At 35.7% G+C, this 18,644-nt stretch overlaps 1 protein-coding gene across 9 annotated transcripts in view; it reads right to left on the reverse strand.

Moving 5' to 3' along the window:
- tns1b (tensin 1b) overlaps positions 1 to 18,644 on the reverse strand; it is a 235,509-nt gene that overhangs the window by 119,190 nt on the left and 97,675 nt on the right. For 6 of the 9 annotated variants that reach the window (XM_059562497.1, XM_059562500.1, XM_059562506.1 and 3 more), the window contains exon 3: positions 14,968 to 15,005. The exons of the other annotated variants lie outside the window; for them this stretch is intronic. In XM_059562497.1, the coding sequence (XP_059418480.1) occupies positions 14,968 to 15,005 (38 nt within the window). The remainder of the gene's footprint in view (positions 1 to 14,967; positions 15,006 to 18,644) is intronic. 9 annotated transcript variants of the gene reach the window in all.

An 18,644-nucleotide genomic window follows, 5' to 3' on the forward strand; every position in this document is an offset into this window, starting at 1 on the left:
GCCAACAAACTGGTTTCTCAAAGGTTTATCTGAGCTTTGATGACGAGAGCAGATAACATTACCTGTTTTCATTAACAGCACAAAACTAACAGAGTAACAAGCGTCTCTCTCTCTCTCTCTCTCTGTGTTTCTGTCTTTGAATTGGAACTGGAGTGAACATGCTCCTACCAAGAATCTTGAGTTTGAAGTACACTACAATATGCTCTCTGTTGAATGCAGTCAGATTACACACCCGCCCCACACCTCTCACTGACAAACAGCCTTCACAATCACAGCCAAAGCAACATGCATGCTAACTTTTATTACCAGGGGGTCAGGGTTTAGCTGGTTGGCTTCTCTCCTGCTGGTAGATGTCATAACTACATCACTAAGTGGTCAAAATAGCATCTTTCTCCATTGATGACCACTCCAAAAAGTAGTTGTGCATTGTGAATGAATTGTATAATTTTTTTCTGAACACCATATTACAAATTAATTAAATAAATGATTAAATAAAAATATCACGTTATTGGTATTGGGGTCGCTTCAACCCGTGGACATGAAACACAACCGCGGACTTGGCAACACTGGTTCAGGTGGAGCGGCAATTACTACACAGAGCCATAGTCCACTAACAAGCTACACAAAATCGCTTTTAAAATTGACAAAGAATTGCCTCCGATTTTGAAATCGATATGTTGTAGATTGTCAGTGAACTACGGCTCTTGTGTAGTAAAGGCCAACCAGTGTTGCCAAGTCTGCGGTTGATTTTTTGCACAGCCCTAATAGTAAGACAATTTAGTTTTCCTAAAAAAATTTAATTAAATAATACAATTAAAAATAAAATAAAATAAAATGAAAGTAGACAACTTTCATCAGTGACAGATTTGTTTATTTTATTTATTTATAATAATAATAATAATAATTCAACTTCAAAATCATTCTTGGATGGACTTAAAAATATGATATATAGAATATAGTACAATTATCTGTTATTACCACTTTTCCATTCCCAGTATTTACTGTGGAAACAACTTGCTAATACTCCATGTTGATTCTGAAAAATACAGCTCTTCATGCTCCTAAAAATACAGACAATCATTTGTTTGGCCGTGATGTTGTGCAATCGTGCCATCTTATCATCATTTCTGATGGTGGTTTCCATGAAGCTAACAATTGAAGGTCTTTTTTGGAGCGCAGTGTCCTATTGGAAAATATGAGCCATTCTGTTTGGGGATATCAAATTCATTATACAGAAGACGTCAGCTTCGAAGTGAGATGTCTGTTCAGAGCAGAATCCAGCATAAATGACAAGCCTGACGAAAGAGGACGTGGACTTCTATTAAACTATATAAATCTTAGTATTAGTATTTTCATTTTGGGAAATGTTCACTTCGTTACATTTCAAAGCATCCTTTTTACTACACTGCATTTGCCACCCACTCCGAGAGATTAAAGCGATTCAAGAATGATCAGATTCTTTCCAATGACCCAGACTGAACAGACTACAGTTGTTCTTGAGTCAATAACTCTGACTCAATGATCCGGTTCAAATGAGCCAAGAACCGGATATCGTTAGAGCTTGAATGTGTACGTACATTTCTAATGCCTAATTAAAATATTACGCAACCAATTGTAATCAGAATTCTGGATAAGAAAGAGAAAGCAGTCAAAACAGGAGAATTAGCTTAACAATTACGAATGTATCTTTGCTTAGAAACAACAACAGAAACACAAAGTATGCAGACATTTCTTTAAAAAATCCTCTATTAAGATGCTGGCATGTTATGAGTCTGACATATATCCTGCGTCCCGGATTTTATTATCTTTAATGATCCTCTTGGTGGTGCCTGTAATAAACATCATTATGGTTATAAGTAACACTCAGGATGGTGTTTAATGTCTGCAGCTAGTGTAAGGGGAAATAAATGCCAGGTTTAGCATGGTCCCAAAACAAGAACCATTCCTTTAGTCAGCACACTACGGGAGAACATTCCCATGATTCCCGAGGAGGAACATCCTGCTGGAACATGCAGGGGCCAATCAGAGCCCTGTATATAGGCAGGTGCGGAAAAGGCAGCCCACCGCAGTGTTTATACTCACATATGGAGCACACATTCAACAAACTGTGAATCCCTTTATGCTTATTATTATTATTATTAAGAAATTCAGGAGTCCTATTACCAGAATTTAAATAAATGTTAAAAAAAAATAATAATAATAAAAAATCTGTGATCTGTTGACAAAATAATGATAATAATAATATTAACCTCTAGTAATTTAAATAAATTATTTTGTTAGCCTTTCTAATGCTTCTTCTTACTATCATTATTAATTATTATTCATCTATAGGCATCTCCCCATTCTTTTCTTCTCTTCTTATCACTAAGGAAGCAGTGAAGACTTCTTTTGAAGGGTTTTCTACTACATATTTTAGTAAGAGATATCATTTACATTATATTAAGCCATACGAGTATTAATACCTGTGGTTCCCTTTAAGTTGCATATATGATTTTGATTATATCTGTTGACATCATAATACAATAACTGTAATTTTTTTAAGTGAAATGTGTTATTTAGTTTTTTTAGTAAAAGGAAAGACCTATTATATTAATTTTATTGTTGAGCCAAACATTTGTTTTTATAGTGTACAACGAATATTATGTACACTATAAATGTTATAGTGACTCCAATGTTATGTTGACCCCATTTAGTTTATTTTGTGTTGTACATAGAGGTCATAGATGTTTGGAACATATAAATAATGAAAGCTCATTTTGTGTCAATTATTCCTTAAATGCATTGTTGGTGCAAAAATTGCAAAAGCATTGTGAAACCAACTGTAGAATGATTCCATACATGAAATGGAATTGTTTTTATTACTTTTTTTATGACAAATTCAATGAGGTCACATGATATCAAGTCTACTCACAGTCAGGCTCACCACAGGAACCCAACACAGCTCGAATTAACAGAATGTACATGCACACGTTCATCAAAAAACATGCAAACACATACTCTGGCGAAGTGATGACTATGTCCACATATCGAGTTCATACAGACACAGACGAGCCAACGAATGCCAATCAATGGAAAAAAATCCACAGTTACAGTAAGGGAGAATGTTCTGGGTTGGAGCGCAGACAGGAACTTCAGTGCTGTGGTACTACAAGAGAAAAATCCTGATGCATGACTGCTGATTTTTAGGTTTAGTAAAAAGCGGTCTGAGCCGGCGGGTATTCTCTGGGATTAGCATCTGGTCAGTCCAACCTCAGACATCTGCACAGTGACCGTCTGATGCATGTCGCACAAATAAACCTGGAAAACAGTTTCTTAATATGTCTGGAAAGCTTTAATCTTATTGACTGGCTTGTTCACATGTCAGTCACATGGTTCCTTTCTACTGGCTAAAATTAGCTTTTTTTCTCTCCGCAAGGACAAATTAAATGGCTCATAAGTGACAGTACAGAAAGAAAAAAAAACACTGTTTTCAAAATTGATAAGGATAATACATTTTTCTTTAGCAGCAAATCAGCATATTAGATTGATTTCTGAATGGCCATGTGGCACTAAGACGAGTAATTATTCTGAAAATTCAGCTTTGCATCATTGGAAAAAAATACACTTTTAAACCTATAAAAACAGAAAACAGTTATTTAAAATTGTAATAATATTCCACAATATTACTGTATTTTTTACAATCCCTGATTGCGTTCGAAAGTTGGTGAGAAAGATCATTTCAGCAGAACCCAGAACAGGCAAAACAAAGAGAAGCATGTTGAAAACATGGCTAAACTACCCAAATGACATCACACATACTTCTTTCCCCCAAATAGAAATGCTTGTGCGTGATGCCTTCACATCTCATGGTTCAACAGCATTGTTCTATGCAGACATTGCATGGGAATCATCTAAACTAATTTGACTGGCTTTGTTTGTATGTTTATTAAATAAACACTCTCCATTATCTCTAAATACTACCAGCTTGCTGCATCTTGTTACTGAAGAAACAGTTTAAAAGGCTTCTAACACATACCTCATAACTGGCATGCTACAATCCTGAAGGACTGAATGCTCTGCAGTGTGATCACAGCTGTAGGGTTTCCAGCTGCATTAAAGCCACATGTTGATGATTCAATGAGATCTTGTTCTCACACACGTTCACACTTTATTGCCTTCCGTATGCAAACATGAGACTGGCTGATAAAAACGCATAATCAAATAAAGCAGGTTCTGATTAAATGAAACATTTGGAGTGACCCTTCATAGACAAACATACAGCTTCAAAACTCAAAACACCAAAACAGGTGACGAGCTTTTAGCTGCATGTGTTTTTTTTTTAACAAAATAATTTTAGCATAATTTCTTTTTAAAGCATTTATGTTTAAAAGATACAGACCTTACAGTGAGTGGATGGATGGACAGACGGAGGGATGGTTTGATAGATAAAACAACAGATAAATAGATTTAGGGCTGCACAATTATTCAAATTTCTAATCATAATTTCAATTATGGATGACAAAATTACATAATCGTTCAAAGGTGCAATTTAAAAAAAAAAAAGTCCACTTACATTATTCTGCATGCTTTTTTTTCTACGGGTTATCTTAAGGGTTTTTTCTATTGTTTTAATTTTAGTTTTAGTATAACATTATAATACCATGCATAGTGCTTTTTTTTATTAAAAGAAGAAACCAATTCAATGTACAGCTGAAATCTGAGGCTTAATACAACAGAAAAGCAATAAAAGTTTATCAGCTTGTTTATTTTCGTAAAAAAATAAGGCATGCAGTTGCTTCAAAATATTATTCAATGTAAATTGTGATGATCGTAATTAATAATCACAATTGCAGTTTCAAGGGAATAATTGACAATTTTAATAATCGTGCAGCCCTAATAGATAGATTTTTAGATCGATTTTTTTGGGGGTCTTTTCTTACCACAGTATGTAAAATAACAGTATATTGTCCAGACACACACCCGACTGAACTCCACCCCACAGAGCAACTCATAATACATATTAATATCCCTCATGACAGTGCCAATGTCACAGCATAGTCTGTTTCTAATAAAACATATCATTTGTTTCTCTGTGTTTCCAGCATGTGTATTCTCTTCTCCTCTTCTGCTCTTCCTCCAGGGAATAAAGGCACATGCTATTATTCACTTGGCCTGCTGTTTACATATTTCCCAAACTGTCTTGATTACTCCATCTCAATTAGCTTGGGTGTTGCTGTTTGTTTTCCCAACTGTATCTAAGCCTGCAGCACTGAGAATTGAGCAGGAAGAGGAACACATAGATCATGAATGATGAGTAATCATACACCACCATCTGACAGGGAATACCCAGATACACACAAGCTTTTTGGCCTAAGTTGGGACTGTAGACACAATCCAAATGAAAACACTTCACCAGAACAAATGAGCCTCTAAATGAGATGTTCAGAAGTGTAACACCCTCAGTGTGCTTAACTTCGCTTTACATGTTCTCTCAAACAGCAAGCGCTTGTCTTTGGAGATGAAGTGTGCTTCATCAAGTCTTCAAAAGTACAACAAATTTTAAAATGAACAAAAGAACCCATTTAGAACAACCTCATTCCAGTTTAAAAGCGTCTTGTTGATTAGTGTTCAAACGTGGCCAAACATATCATACTTTGATTTATTTTTGGGTTTTAATTGACATTGATTTTTCATGTTTACAGCTATCAATAAAACTGCAGTACTCTGCATGTGCTCAGTTTAAAAATCCACTCCAGAGAAATGCAGAAATGCCTGCATATCCCATCTGGACATGCTCATAACTAAACATCTGACAATATGATGCAAGCTCTGGTGCTTCTTGTCAGCAAGTCAGGTACATGTGTTCACATCACAAAATGTGTCTCCTGAGGTAAATGTGTGAGAAAGACGAACTCCTCATGAACTCAATGTCAAGCATAGGCTACGAAACATCTGGAATAGAAGCTCAGCTTAGGCTACAACACGACCAAACAATCATGATTCATGTGCGGACTGAAATTGCCTAAATCAAGTATAATGAATGAAAAGACTTAAATTTGCATGATAAACATATATACTTGTTAACAAACTAATATTTCTAGAGCTATGGAAATAACATAAAGCTATAGTTTATAACACTTCAGAGTAATGATGCTTGATAAATTAGATTTTTGAATTGATTCCTTAAAATTGACAGTTTGTATTGATTCATAAAAATGAATCTAATGAATTAACCTCAAATGCAAATAAAACTAGTCTAAGTCTAGTCTAACTAAGAAATACTGATGTATGTGACCTGTGAAATTTAATTTAATCTAACATTGCTTCAGTCAAGTGAGTAGATGAGGGACTCTGGGTTTATATGCTTTGAATCATTACATAATATTCTCAGTCCTCTACTTCTCTGCTTAATGACCACTATCAACACCTCTCGACTTCAATCTCGGTCAATTTCACTCTACAAATCTCTGGAAATTTTAGTCCTGTCCCAAAGAGCTAGGGGAGTTCACTTCCGTCAAGAGACATCTCACTCGTCAACAGTATTGAACATCAAATGCTTCAATCTGTAATTGACTTCACAATCTGTTTACCTTCCATGATTAGAGTCTCAAAGGCTTGTTGTTGTACTGGATCTGAACATCAGAAGAGACTTGGTTGTGAACGGCTCAATTCTAGTCGATGGGCACACCCTAAAAGCAAGAAGCCTGTGTGAAGGTATTGTTTTCAGCAGGAGAAGACTGGAGCCGCTCCACAGTGCTGAGGACGTGCAAAACCTGAGAAATACAGACCAGAATCAAAGGCTGGGAGCTGAGCCAGAGAGGAGGGACTCAGAACGAACAAGCAGTGGAGTCTCAGGAATGAAGTTAACAGCCAAAACCCTCTCGCTTTGCCCTCCACTTCTGGGAGAACTTTTAGAACATCTTTGAAACTGAATAGGAACATCCTGGCAACCACCCAGACCATGCTAGTAATTGCCGCAGCGAGTTTTAAATAGGAACACACCACTCACATTTTTCATAAAATGTAAGCCATTTTTATTATTATTACTTTTTGGACTGCACTCAAGAAAAATAAAACCTTCTAAAATATAATAACTAATAATGTCCCAAAATGTAGAGGGGGTCAATTTAGTAATTTCTACAAGTAAGGGTCATGTCGTTTATAGTTCTAATAGTTGCTACACCCTGCCAAGCCCATCTCCAGGCCAAACCCAGAGTCTAGCAGCACCCCACAGCGCTATACAACCACTTCACCCAAAACTTCTCTATTACATACCAGACATAAATCTTCCTTAATGACAAAAAAGGTTTCTCTGAAGTAAGTCACCAGAAAGGGAGACAGACCATTGGATTTGAAATGATGCTGAAAGGCGCTGCCAGAGTGCAGTTTGCAACCCTTCTGTGCTTGCATATGAAGCGATATTCTATGCTGTAGCGGCAAAAGCTGACTAGGGGTAAGAAATGGCTAACCACTTCTAAAGTACAGCTTGCTGCAGGACCTTATCCAAATGATGCATGACACTGCGTGGATTACTGCATGACCACAGGCTCGTATAGCAGCTAGATAAAAACACTCAGCATGTGTTCAGAATAAACAAAGCCTTTGTAATAAATGTGTTACTGAGTAGGACTAGGCAGCATGACTCTACATGACTCAACTCTATAGGAATCATCCTCTAAACATTACAAAACCTAATGTGAGAAATAAAAAATGGCAAAACCAAGAGAGTACAAGTAAATCTTTATCAAATGTCTAAAGTCACTGTTGAACAGCAGCACTACCCTTACCTTGTACCATATAGTTTGTTGAGTGATGTGAGTGAGTGAAGTGACATTCAGCCAAGTATGGTGACCCATACTCAGAATTTGTGCTCTGCATTTAACCCATCCGAAATGCACACACACAGAGCAGTGAACACACACACACACTGTGAGCACACACCCGGAGCAGTGGGCAGCCATTTATGCTGCGGCGCCCGGGGAGCAGTTGGGGGTTCGATGCCTTGCTCAAGGGCACCTAAGTCGTGGTATTGAGGGTGGAGAGAGAACTGTACATGCACTCCCCCCACCCACCCTGCCGGCCCGGGACTCGAACTCACAACCTTTCGATTGGGAGTCCGACTCTCTAACCATTAGGCCACGACTTCCCTGTTAACTGATGATTAAAGTCCTATTCCTTAATTTCCGAATACGTGGCAGTGTATTTTGGTACTAAAGAAGTGCTTCAGCTGTGCCGTAAAATCTTATAGGAAGGAGACTGTGTGTATACAGGAGATGCTACAGCTCAGAAGCCCAGAACACACACACTTCATGTACATATATATATATACAGTACAGACCAAAAGTTTGGACACACCTTCTCATTCAAAGAGTTTTCTTTATTTTCATGACTATGAAAATGGTAGATTCACACTGGAAGCATCAAAACTATGAATTAACACATGTGGAATTATATATGGAATTATATACATAACAAAAAAGTGAAACAACTGAAAATATGTCATATTCTAGGTTCTTCAAAGTAGCCACCTTTTGCTTTGATTACTGCTTTGCACACTCTTGGCATTCTCTTGATGAGCTTCAAGAGGTAGTCACCTGAAATGGTCTTCCAACAGTCTTAAAGGAGTTCCCCGAGAGATGCTTAGCACTTGTTGGACCTTTTGCCTTCTGTCTGCGGTCCAGCTCACCCCTAAACCATCTCGATTGGGTTCAGGTCCGGTGACTGTGGAGGTCAGGTCATCTGGCGCAGCACCCCATCACTCTCCTTCTTGGTCAAATAGCCCTTGATGCCTTCAGTGTGACTCTACAATTTTCATAGTCATAAAAATAACATATATAACATATATATATATAATAAACTGGACTTAACTGTAGGCCTAGGTCTGGTTATGCAAGATTTTGCTCTTTTTCCTCCTACAACATACTAGTAACTAGAAAGAAAAAGACAAATTAACCACTTTGCCAGGTGACATCCAGGGTTGTGCATCATTCAGAACTGAACTGGGAATGCATTTTAAATTCTTGAAATTGAATTGAATTTGATAAGATTCAGAATCGCAATCTGAATGTTAATTAAACTGAATTGAAATAAAATGTATACAACTACATTTTTAACTAGAAAAGCAAACAGTCTGAATGTTGGCTTTAGATTCAAATAAATTTCAACTTTAAAATTTAAATGTAGGCCACATTATTTATCATAATCCATTAACCGTGTTGATTTTCTCTGAATTGAAATATAGTAAATTTCTCTTCCTTTCATTTCAATTCAAATCAAATTCCATGGTGGCATTAATAAGATCAGACACAAACTCCCAAAAGACAAATTTAGTCACAACTAGTTAAGCATTTCCGGAAGATAACATACAATAAATAGACCATTTAAAAATCAGTCAGTTCAATAAAAGAAAGAATACCAACCACAATTTCCTAAGCAAATATTCATGCCAAGGCTGACAGCTGGATTTCAAACATAAATAAATGGAAGATTTTAATTATAAATTAATCTTAAAGAATACATTTCATACAAAAAAAGTAGTTAAACTGTAGAAACCTATTGTGAATAATTAAGCGAACCCCATATACTAACTATGAAATGACAAAAACAACTGCTCAAGACTTACCTTAAATGATGGAACTATGCCATATAAGGAGACCAAAACAGGAGTGGCCTCTTAACTTAGGCTGGTAAACAACATCCTACCTAACTGTTCTGTTTTAGGTTAATTAATTGTGATGAAAAATCACACCACTGGCTTTGTTATAATGAATGCCCCAACTGAAAGCCACAAAACAATGGATAGCAGTGAGCAGGGGAATGAGAAATAATGGGAAATGAAGGGAAATCATTGTGGTCCGTGCACTCTGTTTAAACATATCAAGGACACGAGTCACAAATCTGCCAATGCACCTGTTAAATGAACTAAGACAAAATCATCCATGCACATGTGCAGCTCAGTCAGGAACCATATGGGCTTCAGACCAGTGTTCAACGGATGGGGTGGAGCGCCGCTTTTCCTGTTTAAGGGAAAAACACCCTGGACCAGCTCCCCATGACCAAACCCAGCTCTGAGTCACCCAATGTACTTCTTGGCTAAGCAGCGGATGCAGATTTTGGAAGAGGACCTATTATTGTTCTGACTGCACTTAGTTCTTAAATTTGTCCTCAGTTAAAACCTTTACATCTTTAAAAGCTCACTAGGGTCAGCACAATGAAAACTAGAAGTCGTTTGAGGTGGAAAAGAATGCTCATGAGCAGCCACAACTCCAGCCTGTCTGACCAATTCAGGAGCAAAACTGAACTCCTCCAGTGGCTAAAGAAATAAACATGGTAAGGTTATAAGTCTCTTGCTAGCAGCCGGTCAGTCCTCCAGCCGAAACCAAGAAACATTGAGCTGAGGAAATGAGGTGAAGCATCATGAAAGACAATGCTGTGTTTTCAGAGCGTCACGCCAGGACTAACAATGTGCTATGATCTTAAATATTTTTTAAAAACCGGGAAAGAAAAAGAACACTGTTTAAGAAAAAGGTGATTTATGGTGGTCAGAGATAGTTCATTTACTCATGCTGTTCCCTTCCAGCACAGTTCTAAACACACAAACCCAACACAGACGTCAAAATATTATCTGTACAAAAAGCAGCACAAATGCTTGGCCAATGAATCTTAATAATTTTAGTGCTACCATGGTGCTAACAATCTCAGTACTTAAGGGGGGTTTGTCAAGCACCAAAGTATCGCCCACAATTTGCAACAAAAAGTATCTATAATTTAGCAAATGCAAGGGTGCACTTACTTTTTTCTAGCATAATTACATATTAATTTATTCAGACTGTATTTGTCTATAACTGTGACTGAAAAGCAGACTACATTTTATGAGTAATCAACGGGAATCCGTTCAATTCCAAAAGTTTCACAAACTTTTGCTTGCAACTGTAGATATAGAAGTCAATGTTAACTAACATGCTCAACATGATTCTCTTCAAAATGCTGCTCCGCCATGAAAGTAGGTGATCTGAAAGGTAAAACCGACTGCATATTCTTAAAAACAAAGGTTCCAAAATGTTTTTGACAGCTATGGCACAAATGAACACTTTTGGGCTCCCAAAAGAACCTTCTTCCACTATAAACAACCTTTTGTTGAATGGTTCCATTGATGTTAAAGGTTCTACATGGAACCATAGATGCCAATAAAGTAACTTTACTCCATTTACTCAACTGCCTCTTTTAGTGTCCACATATAAGCTACAAACATAAAGCCATGATTTAGCTATGTCTGCGTGTTCAAAGACATTCAGAGTAAGTAGGAGGGGAAAGACATTTCAGATTCTATATATAGTACTCAAAGGATCTGGAAAGACCAGCTGGAGCGCAAACAGCAACATCAGAGCATAGACATTCTATAGCCCTCATATATTACCAAATACGGATGTACAGTTCAATAGACAAAAATGACTAATGGCTTTATCTCCTGGACGGTACAAAAGCAATCTAGGATTTTTGCAGCCTGCAGCTCCATTGGTTGAGAAGGAAGTTATTCTTACACATTGTGATCATATTTCTCATTGCCAAGATAAACAAGTGTTTCAGAGGCCCAAGTTAAAGCCGATATGTATATTTTTCTTATGAATACTTTCTCCTTTTTGAATCTTTTAAATGAAAAAAAGAGAAATTCTCATTAACTTCTATTCAGTGGCAAGTCTCTCCCATCTAAATCACATGAGAGATTTTCTACCTTTAAAGATTGACAGTGAAGGAACACTTCATTAGTTGAATCTAATTAACAAATATGCCCCTTCTTCAGTACACATGTATGAGTCTGAACGAGAAGCTTGCAAGGCAACTAAACTAACAAATCTTATTCAAAAGATTACATTTCAGCAAATAATTTATTGATTCATTCATAACACGAGCAAATAATTAATGTGAACTGATTAAAAGATTTGAAGGTTAAGTGAAATTTATTGACTTACTCAACACAAGAAACCTGAAGAAGAGAAAACTAAGTGAATCAATGAACAAATCTGAACTGAATCAAAAGACTGAATCTATGTGAATTTATACTATGCCAAAAAAATCTGAAAAGAAAGTAACTCAAATCAATCAACAAATCTTAATAGTGAACTGATTTTAAAGATTCAACTCACTGAAAAAAAATACAGAAAAGGTAACTAAAATAATAAAATACTAAAAAAAGAAATAATAAAAACAAACCTAGTAATACAAAAAAAGAAACATACAAAAAAAGATTACTAAACAAATCAATGAACAAATCTGTGTGAATTCATTATTTTTTTTACTTAATATAATTAAATAAACAAGATTTTTCTTTTTTAATTACAAAAATCAATTCATAAATATTATTTGTGACCTGATTTAAAAGACTCAACTCTGAAATAGAAAAAAAAAATACATTAAGGGTAACTAAATTAACAAACAAATATTTTTGATGAACTGATTCCAAAGATTTGAGACACTGAATAAAGCTCAGTAAATTATTTGTTGACATCATTGAGATGTCATTGAGAGTTATTATTTTAGCAATTCCCAAAAGTGACTCTAGTTCTATACAAGAATGAAGCATTTCACCTTAAAGAAACGTGTCAGACTACACAAAGCAGCATCTGACATCTTTGACGATGTTTCTCACACCTTTTAATTCACACTGATTTCCTCTGGCATTTCGGGTAATTGCCCTCTTCAGCACGCTGACTCTTCCCCGCGGTGAACTGGCATTGTACACACATGCTCGCCGCAGGCTTCTCACATTAGCTCTCTACAGCTCATGGCTGGCCTTCGAGTCTAATGATTCATTTACTCTCCCACTTAACCTCACTTGCCTATATTTACAATCACCTAGAGACTGTAACTTCATTTTCCAGCCTTTGGAATTCAAATCAAGTCCAGTCTCGTGGACGTGCCTAAACTTGGCCAAGCCCGTGTGCAATGAACCCACTGTGAACCATGCAGTCATTTCCGACCCCTTGTGAAATTTGGCTAAACTGTCAACAGAAATGAGCAAAAGTAATGAGAGAAGACGAGACATTGGAGAAGGTGAATTTGTTGTGATTGGAGCTGTCTGACCTGCACAAGCTTCTGTTATCTAAGACACATTTATGATGTTGGCCTTTCTGCAGGCTGAAATTTGTCCCAGCTCTCTTAGCTGCCAAAAAAAAAACATTCTTAACAAATATTTGTATCTACTTTTTCAGTAAAAACATCTAAAATCCTAAAATAGAGAAGCAACAGGATCAGATTAAGTCATCAGAGAGTATATTTTAAACATGAGAGTATTTTGTCTTTCTGCAACTGTCAGATCATATATTTTAAGATAAAAACAAGAGTAAAAAAATAATAATAAAAAAAATACAAAATATAAATTAAATCTATGAAATCAATATATTAAGCAATGTTATTTCTCAAGTTATTTTATCTTGACTGATGCCATTTTAGATGTTTTTCCTGGAAAAAAAGTTTAAACAAAATTGTAAATCTCAACTGAACATCAATGTTTCTGGTCCAAATGTTAGTCATTGTGTGTATTTTAGGTGGAGGATACTTTAGCCTGTGTCTATTAGTAATGTCATATTTGTGTTCATGTGCCGTTTGTCTTGTTTCTTTCATCATTTCTTAGACCAGAGCCAGCTAGCCCCCAAGTCTGGACAGTGCAAATAGTCTGAGCATTTGTTTTTCATGGCAGAGGTTAGACAGCAGCCACATCTTATCTAAATATGGACGCTGAGATTTATGGAATAACACGTTGGTATGGAAAATTTTTATCTGACAAGGGCTTGAATTAGAAGTAGAAGTACAATCATTAATCAAAAAATAACATGATTTGCCTCCACAGCAGCTTTCCTTTTGTTTACTATTATAAATAAAATAAAGTGAAATATAAAATGTATTTATATATATTTAAAATCTTGAAAATTAATTTAGGGTTTCAAAAGAGAGGTTCCTTTATTTGGCAGGGTTCTTTTTGCAATGCAAACGTCTTTTCATGTTGATTTTAAAGTCATTTCCGTAAAAAATACTTAAACGGGAGGAATCCATGGCAAGCTCTGCATCATTCACTGTCATTTTCATCTTTTATCTAATGGCAGGAAACAAATTGCATCCATTCTTGGATCATGGAGTCGGAAATTCCTGAGTGATTCTGGTGAGAGAAGTTGTTACACATCTCTTAACTGATCTGGAGCATTTTTTTAGCCTTAATCGCAGTTTAATCAAAGGAGCTTCAGGGTGTCATAGCTGTCCTCCCAAATCAGACGCAATCTATCAAACAAAAAGCCCCATCCTGTTGGGGTTTTTTCTGTCTTCCTTTGATGATCTCAAAGAGAACACATCCCAAGACATCCTGTAGTTTCTACGAAGCACACAGTGAAATGCTCACATGCTCAATGGTGCTCTAAAACACATGCACCCCTTCACACATCTAGAATTTTGCTGTGGGTGCAAAAAGTGGCAGAGTATTATAGGACTAACTGCCCGACACAAACACATCACCAATATACACAATAATAGCTGCCATATGGAGCTCAGAGATGACTCTCAAAACACCCTTCAAAATGGCACTATCATACAGGAAAGGTTGAGGGACTTAATTTTGGGAAGGGTATTCTAGAACAAGGAATAAGTTGCCAAGCCAAACATGTCCTGGGACATCATGCAGTTCAGAGTACGCCAATACCCTTCCCCTACCAGAGGGTCTTGTCCACTATCAAGGCAGAACAAATGTCCTCTATGATAAGATTTGTTTGGTTTCCAGACAGAAACGTGATGGTGAATTTGACAAAAGGAGCCAAACCTGTACAAGCAGACACAACCATTTAGGGAAGTTCTGAAGGCTCACAACCTTGTTCTGGAAGCACAAGTCTCTCACAACACAATTTCAATGTAAGAGACATTGATTTTTACCCTAACCCTAAAAACAAACATAGTTTGGGCTGTTAGAGTGTCTAACGTGCAAATCAAGCATGCTTTGTTTCTTACCTTAACCTCACACTTCCTATGGCAGGCTAACCGGCAAACTGCAAAGAGACATAGAAAAAAACAACAAGCCATTATGTTTACTCATATTTCATAAATTCACCAATGCATTTTAGAACTTTTGTTTACTATTACTCTGGGGTCCAATTAGGATTTAAGTAAATTGTGGGCTTTCTTGGGCAAAATAAATTAAATTAAGCTAAACATTTATATATTTAAAAAAATAAATTTTTATACACTTTTTGTTTATTATGGGGTCTAAAAAGGAAGTAATCACACTGGGGGTTTTCAATAGAATAGAATAGAATAGAAATGAACATACTTCAGTAAATATTAGAAATATATTTTATTATATATTTGTTGATTACCATTACTGAGAGGACTAACTAGGATGTAAGCGTTAAGCACATTGCGGGCTTTAAAGGGCATAAAATAAAATAAAATAAAATAAAATAAAACAAAAAAAAACAAACAAAATAAAAACAAAACAAAACAAAACAAAATAATGTACTTCAGAAAACATGATTTCCTTTAACGCGTTCTCTCTCATCTTTTTGCACTGCAAAACTTGTTTACTCTGTTCTGTCAAATAACATTGCCATTAGAAACTTGACATTACGCAGCACCCTTTACATCAGACTCTCACATCCTGCCTTTCTGTTCGCCATAGTGGTTGAGCTCAGGCACAGCTGCAACCACCATAAACATGGATGAGGACTTGTTCCCCACAAGATTTTATATAGATTAATGGTCAATCATTATGGGATTTCAATGGACATTATCTGTGATTCATGTGAAATGAAGGAAAGGCCTTCAGACGTTTATGATTGATGTAAAGCTGCTCGACACAACAAAAGTTGTTTGCCAAAACTAGTTTTTCTCAATGTTTATATTATCGTTTCTGGACAGAGCCACAAACCACCAAAGCAGAAAACTGTATGAGACTTTCTATTCTTCAGCAAATATTTGCAATCAAAAGTGTAGTACTGTACATTCACAACTGTTAATTTATTGGTCTTGTATTGTCAGATCTGATGATATTTCACTGTTATGTAAACTTTAGCTTGCTGAATTCACATTCCGTGACAATTTATCAGACAAAATACTTACAAAAGCTCTATTTTATGGGACTTGTTTTTTTACTCAGAAGGTTTTGTTTGTTTACTTGTTTGTTTTTTCACCAAAATTTAGTAGAACAGAACAGAATGGAATACAAATAAAGCATAAGTAAAAAAAGTGTACAATAAATACATGTAATATAAATCATGTAAAAGCATAAATTAAAGTAAAATTTTAAGTAATGAATTAATGTTATATTATTAAGGAAATCACCAATTTCCTCAATTAATAATCGTTACTCAAATGTCAGTTAGGAAACTGATCCAGTGGAAACAGTCGTGTAGATTCTCAGTGTCTGTGGGGCCCAGAGAACATAAAGAACCTCCTATCCGAGCCCATTTCAATCTATCTCATACAGGTACAGCACACTTTAGCACACAGCGACCCAAACGCTCCTGCTCTTCTTACACAGAGCACACTCTGTTCCCCATGTCTGACCTGCCATTCCACAGAGAGGGGCGGAGCCTCAACAACAGAGGGTCTACACACAACCAAGTCACTAAGGTGATGAAACGTTTCCAAAGCCCTTCCTAATATCTCTCAAACTCCTCTAACGGTGAGACAACTACAACTTTTCTCTATTCTAAAACCTAGTCAGCTGCCTTGTCATATACTGCCTTGTTAGATACTTATATTTTTCTTCACACTGTGCAAAACAACAACAAAAATTCTTAGTCTGTAATTAATGTAATTGTCTTGTTTTTATGGAAGCTTGTTTCTGCCATGGTATACTGAAAAAAAAAAATTCAGAGTTAACATCTCACATTTCTGATTTCTGAAAAGCATAAGTTGTTCAACATTTATGTTTAGACAATATATCTCGTAGAAATATATATATATATATATATATATATATATATATATATATATATATATATATATATATATATATATATATCTTATTTTTTTATCTAACTTGATTTTATCTAAAGGTTTATGTATGATGTTAAAACAGAAGTAAATAATACAAACATTAAAATAAGAACTGCAAAACAATTGAAATCCTCAGTATTGATGCATATTCAAATATCATACTGTCTTAAACAATTTTGCAACCCAAACAAATTTTTCTTGTACTAAAAACCTTCTGATATTCTGCAGACCAAGACAGGAACATTAAGCATGTTTCTACAGTTCATAAGTGACCGATTTCAGATATTCTAGAAACAAAATATTTTCTTTATCAGTATTTTTTTGTTATTTTATATTAATGTTTGAGAAACAAAACCATATATGATATCAAACAGTAAAATCTTGCTGCCTAGCTTCTAAAATCTCTTTTAGAAACTAAGCAGCGAGAGTGTACTTTGGGAACATGCCTTAAAATGCTCCCTATGTAGGCAGCTCACTATGTTTTAGGACAGAGCCCATCTTTCTCCTCGGCCCCCTTTTTTGAAATCCAGGTCAGAGCATAAAAATACATGACTGAAGGCACATACTACTCACAAATTCACTCAGATGATTCCTTTAAGAGTGTGAATCTAAAGTGCTTTGGGAAAATCCAGAATTTCAAAGAGTTTAAAAATATATGCTTATTCTGGAGTGGACTGTACATTATGTAATATTGCCTTTTTCCTCTCTTGGTTCACATGTTTCTGCCATACATTATATTTGCGGTGTTTATTTTCTTAACTCATTGGTTTAGTCTTTGAGAAAAGTAGTGAACGTCTCAATGGAGTAAAGTTGAGAATGGGAGCCTTTCAGGAGTGGTAGAAAAAAAAAAAAGATTTTATATTGACTTTTTCAGTTTAGGATATTTTCTTTAGCATGTGATCCTCCTGTTTGGGAGTGTGTTGGATGTGAGAAAAAAACTGGTGAGTGTTTCATTCTGGTGTGGCTTAGTGGTAGAAAATCTAGACTGGTTATGCAAAAAGGTTGCAGGTTATGTATTTGGCAGACACTTTTATCCAAAGTGACTCACAAGGTGTGCATTCATCACGTTGTCAGGTTGTGTGGTCCCTGGGAATCAAACCCACGACCCTGGCATTGCTAGAGCCATGCTCTAATAGTTACAGAGCTATAGGAACATCTATGCCAGAAAACAGTGATTCATGAGCTGCCATCATTCAGAGCAAAGCACTTAACCCCAGATTGCTCCTAACGATTGTACCTGTAAAACAAAGTAAAATGCAAAAAGAGGCCATGCTTTATAATGATTCTGCATGTGTAAGAGGTGCTCATCTGTAATGCACAGCCTAGAGTGGCTTGATGATATGATTATACTTATTCACCATTGGTAAGTTTTATGCATAAATAAGTGTGTGTGTGTGTGTGTGTGTGTGTGTATATATACAAAAAAAAAAAAAAAAAAAAAAAAAAATATATATATATTAGATTACGAACTAATTATAATTAATAACTAAGATTAATATTTTTTTAGATTTAGATTTTAGAAAGATTTTAAATAGATTTTTTATTATTTTAGATAGACAACAAACAATTAGTGTAGAATTTACTTTGAAACCATTTTCACTCAGAAATTGTTAGTAAATTTTACAAATAATAAAAAATGGTAGAGTAACATTAAATAAAAAAAAAAACCTTGAAGTAGAAATACTGAA

Source organism: Carassius carassius, chromosome 11 (genome assembly GCF_963082965.1).
Source record: "Carassius carassius chromosome 11, fCarCar2.1, whole genome shotgun sequence".
Taxonomy (NCBI): Eukaryota; Metazoa; Chordata; class Actinopteri; order Cypriniformes; family Cyprinidae; genus Carassius; species Carassius carassius.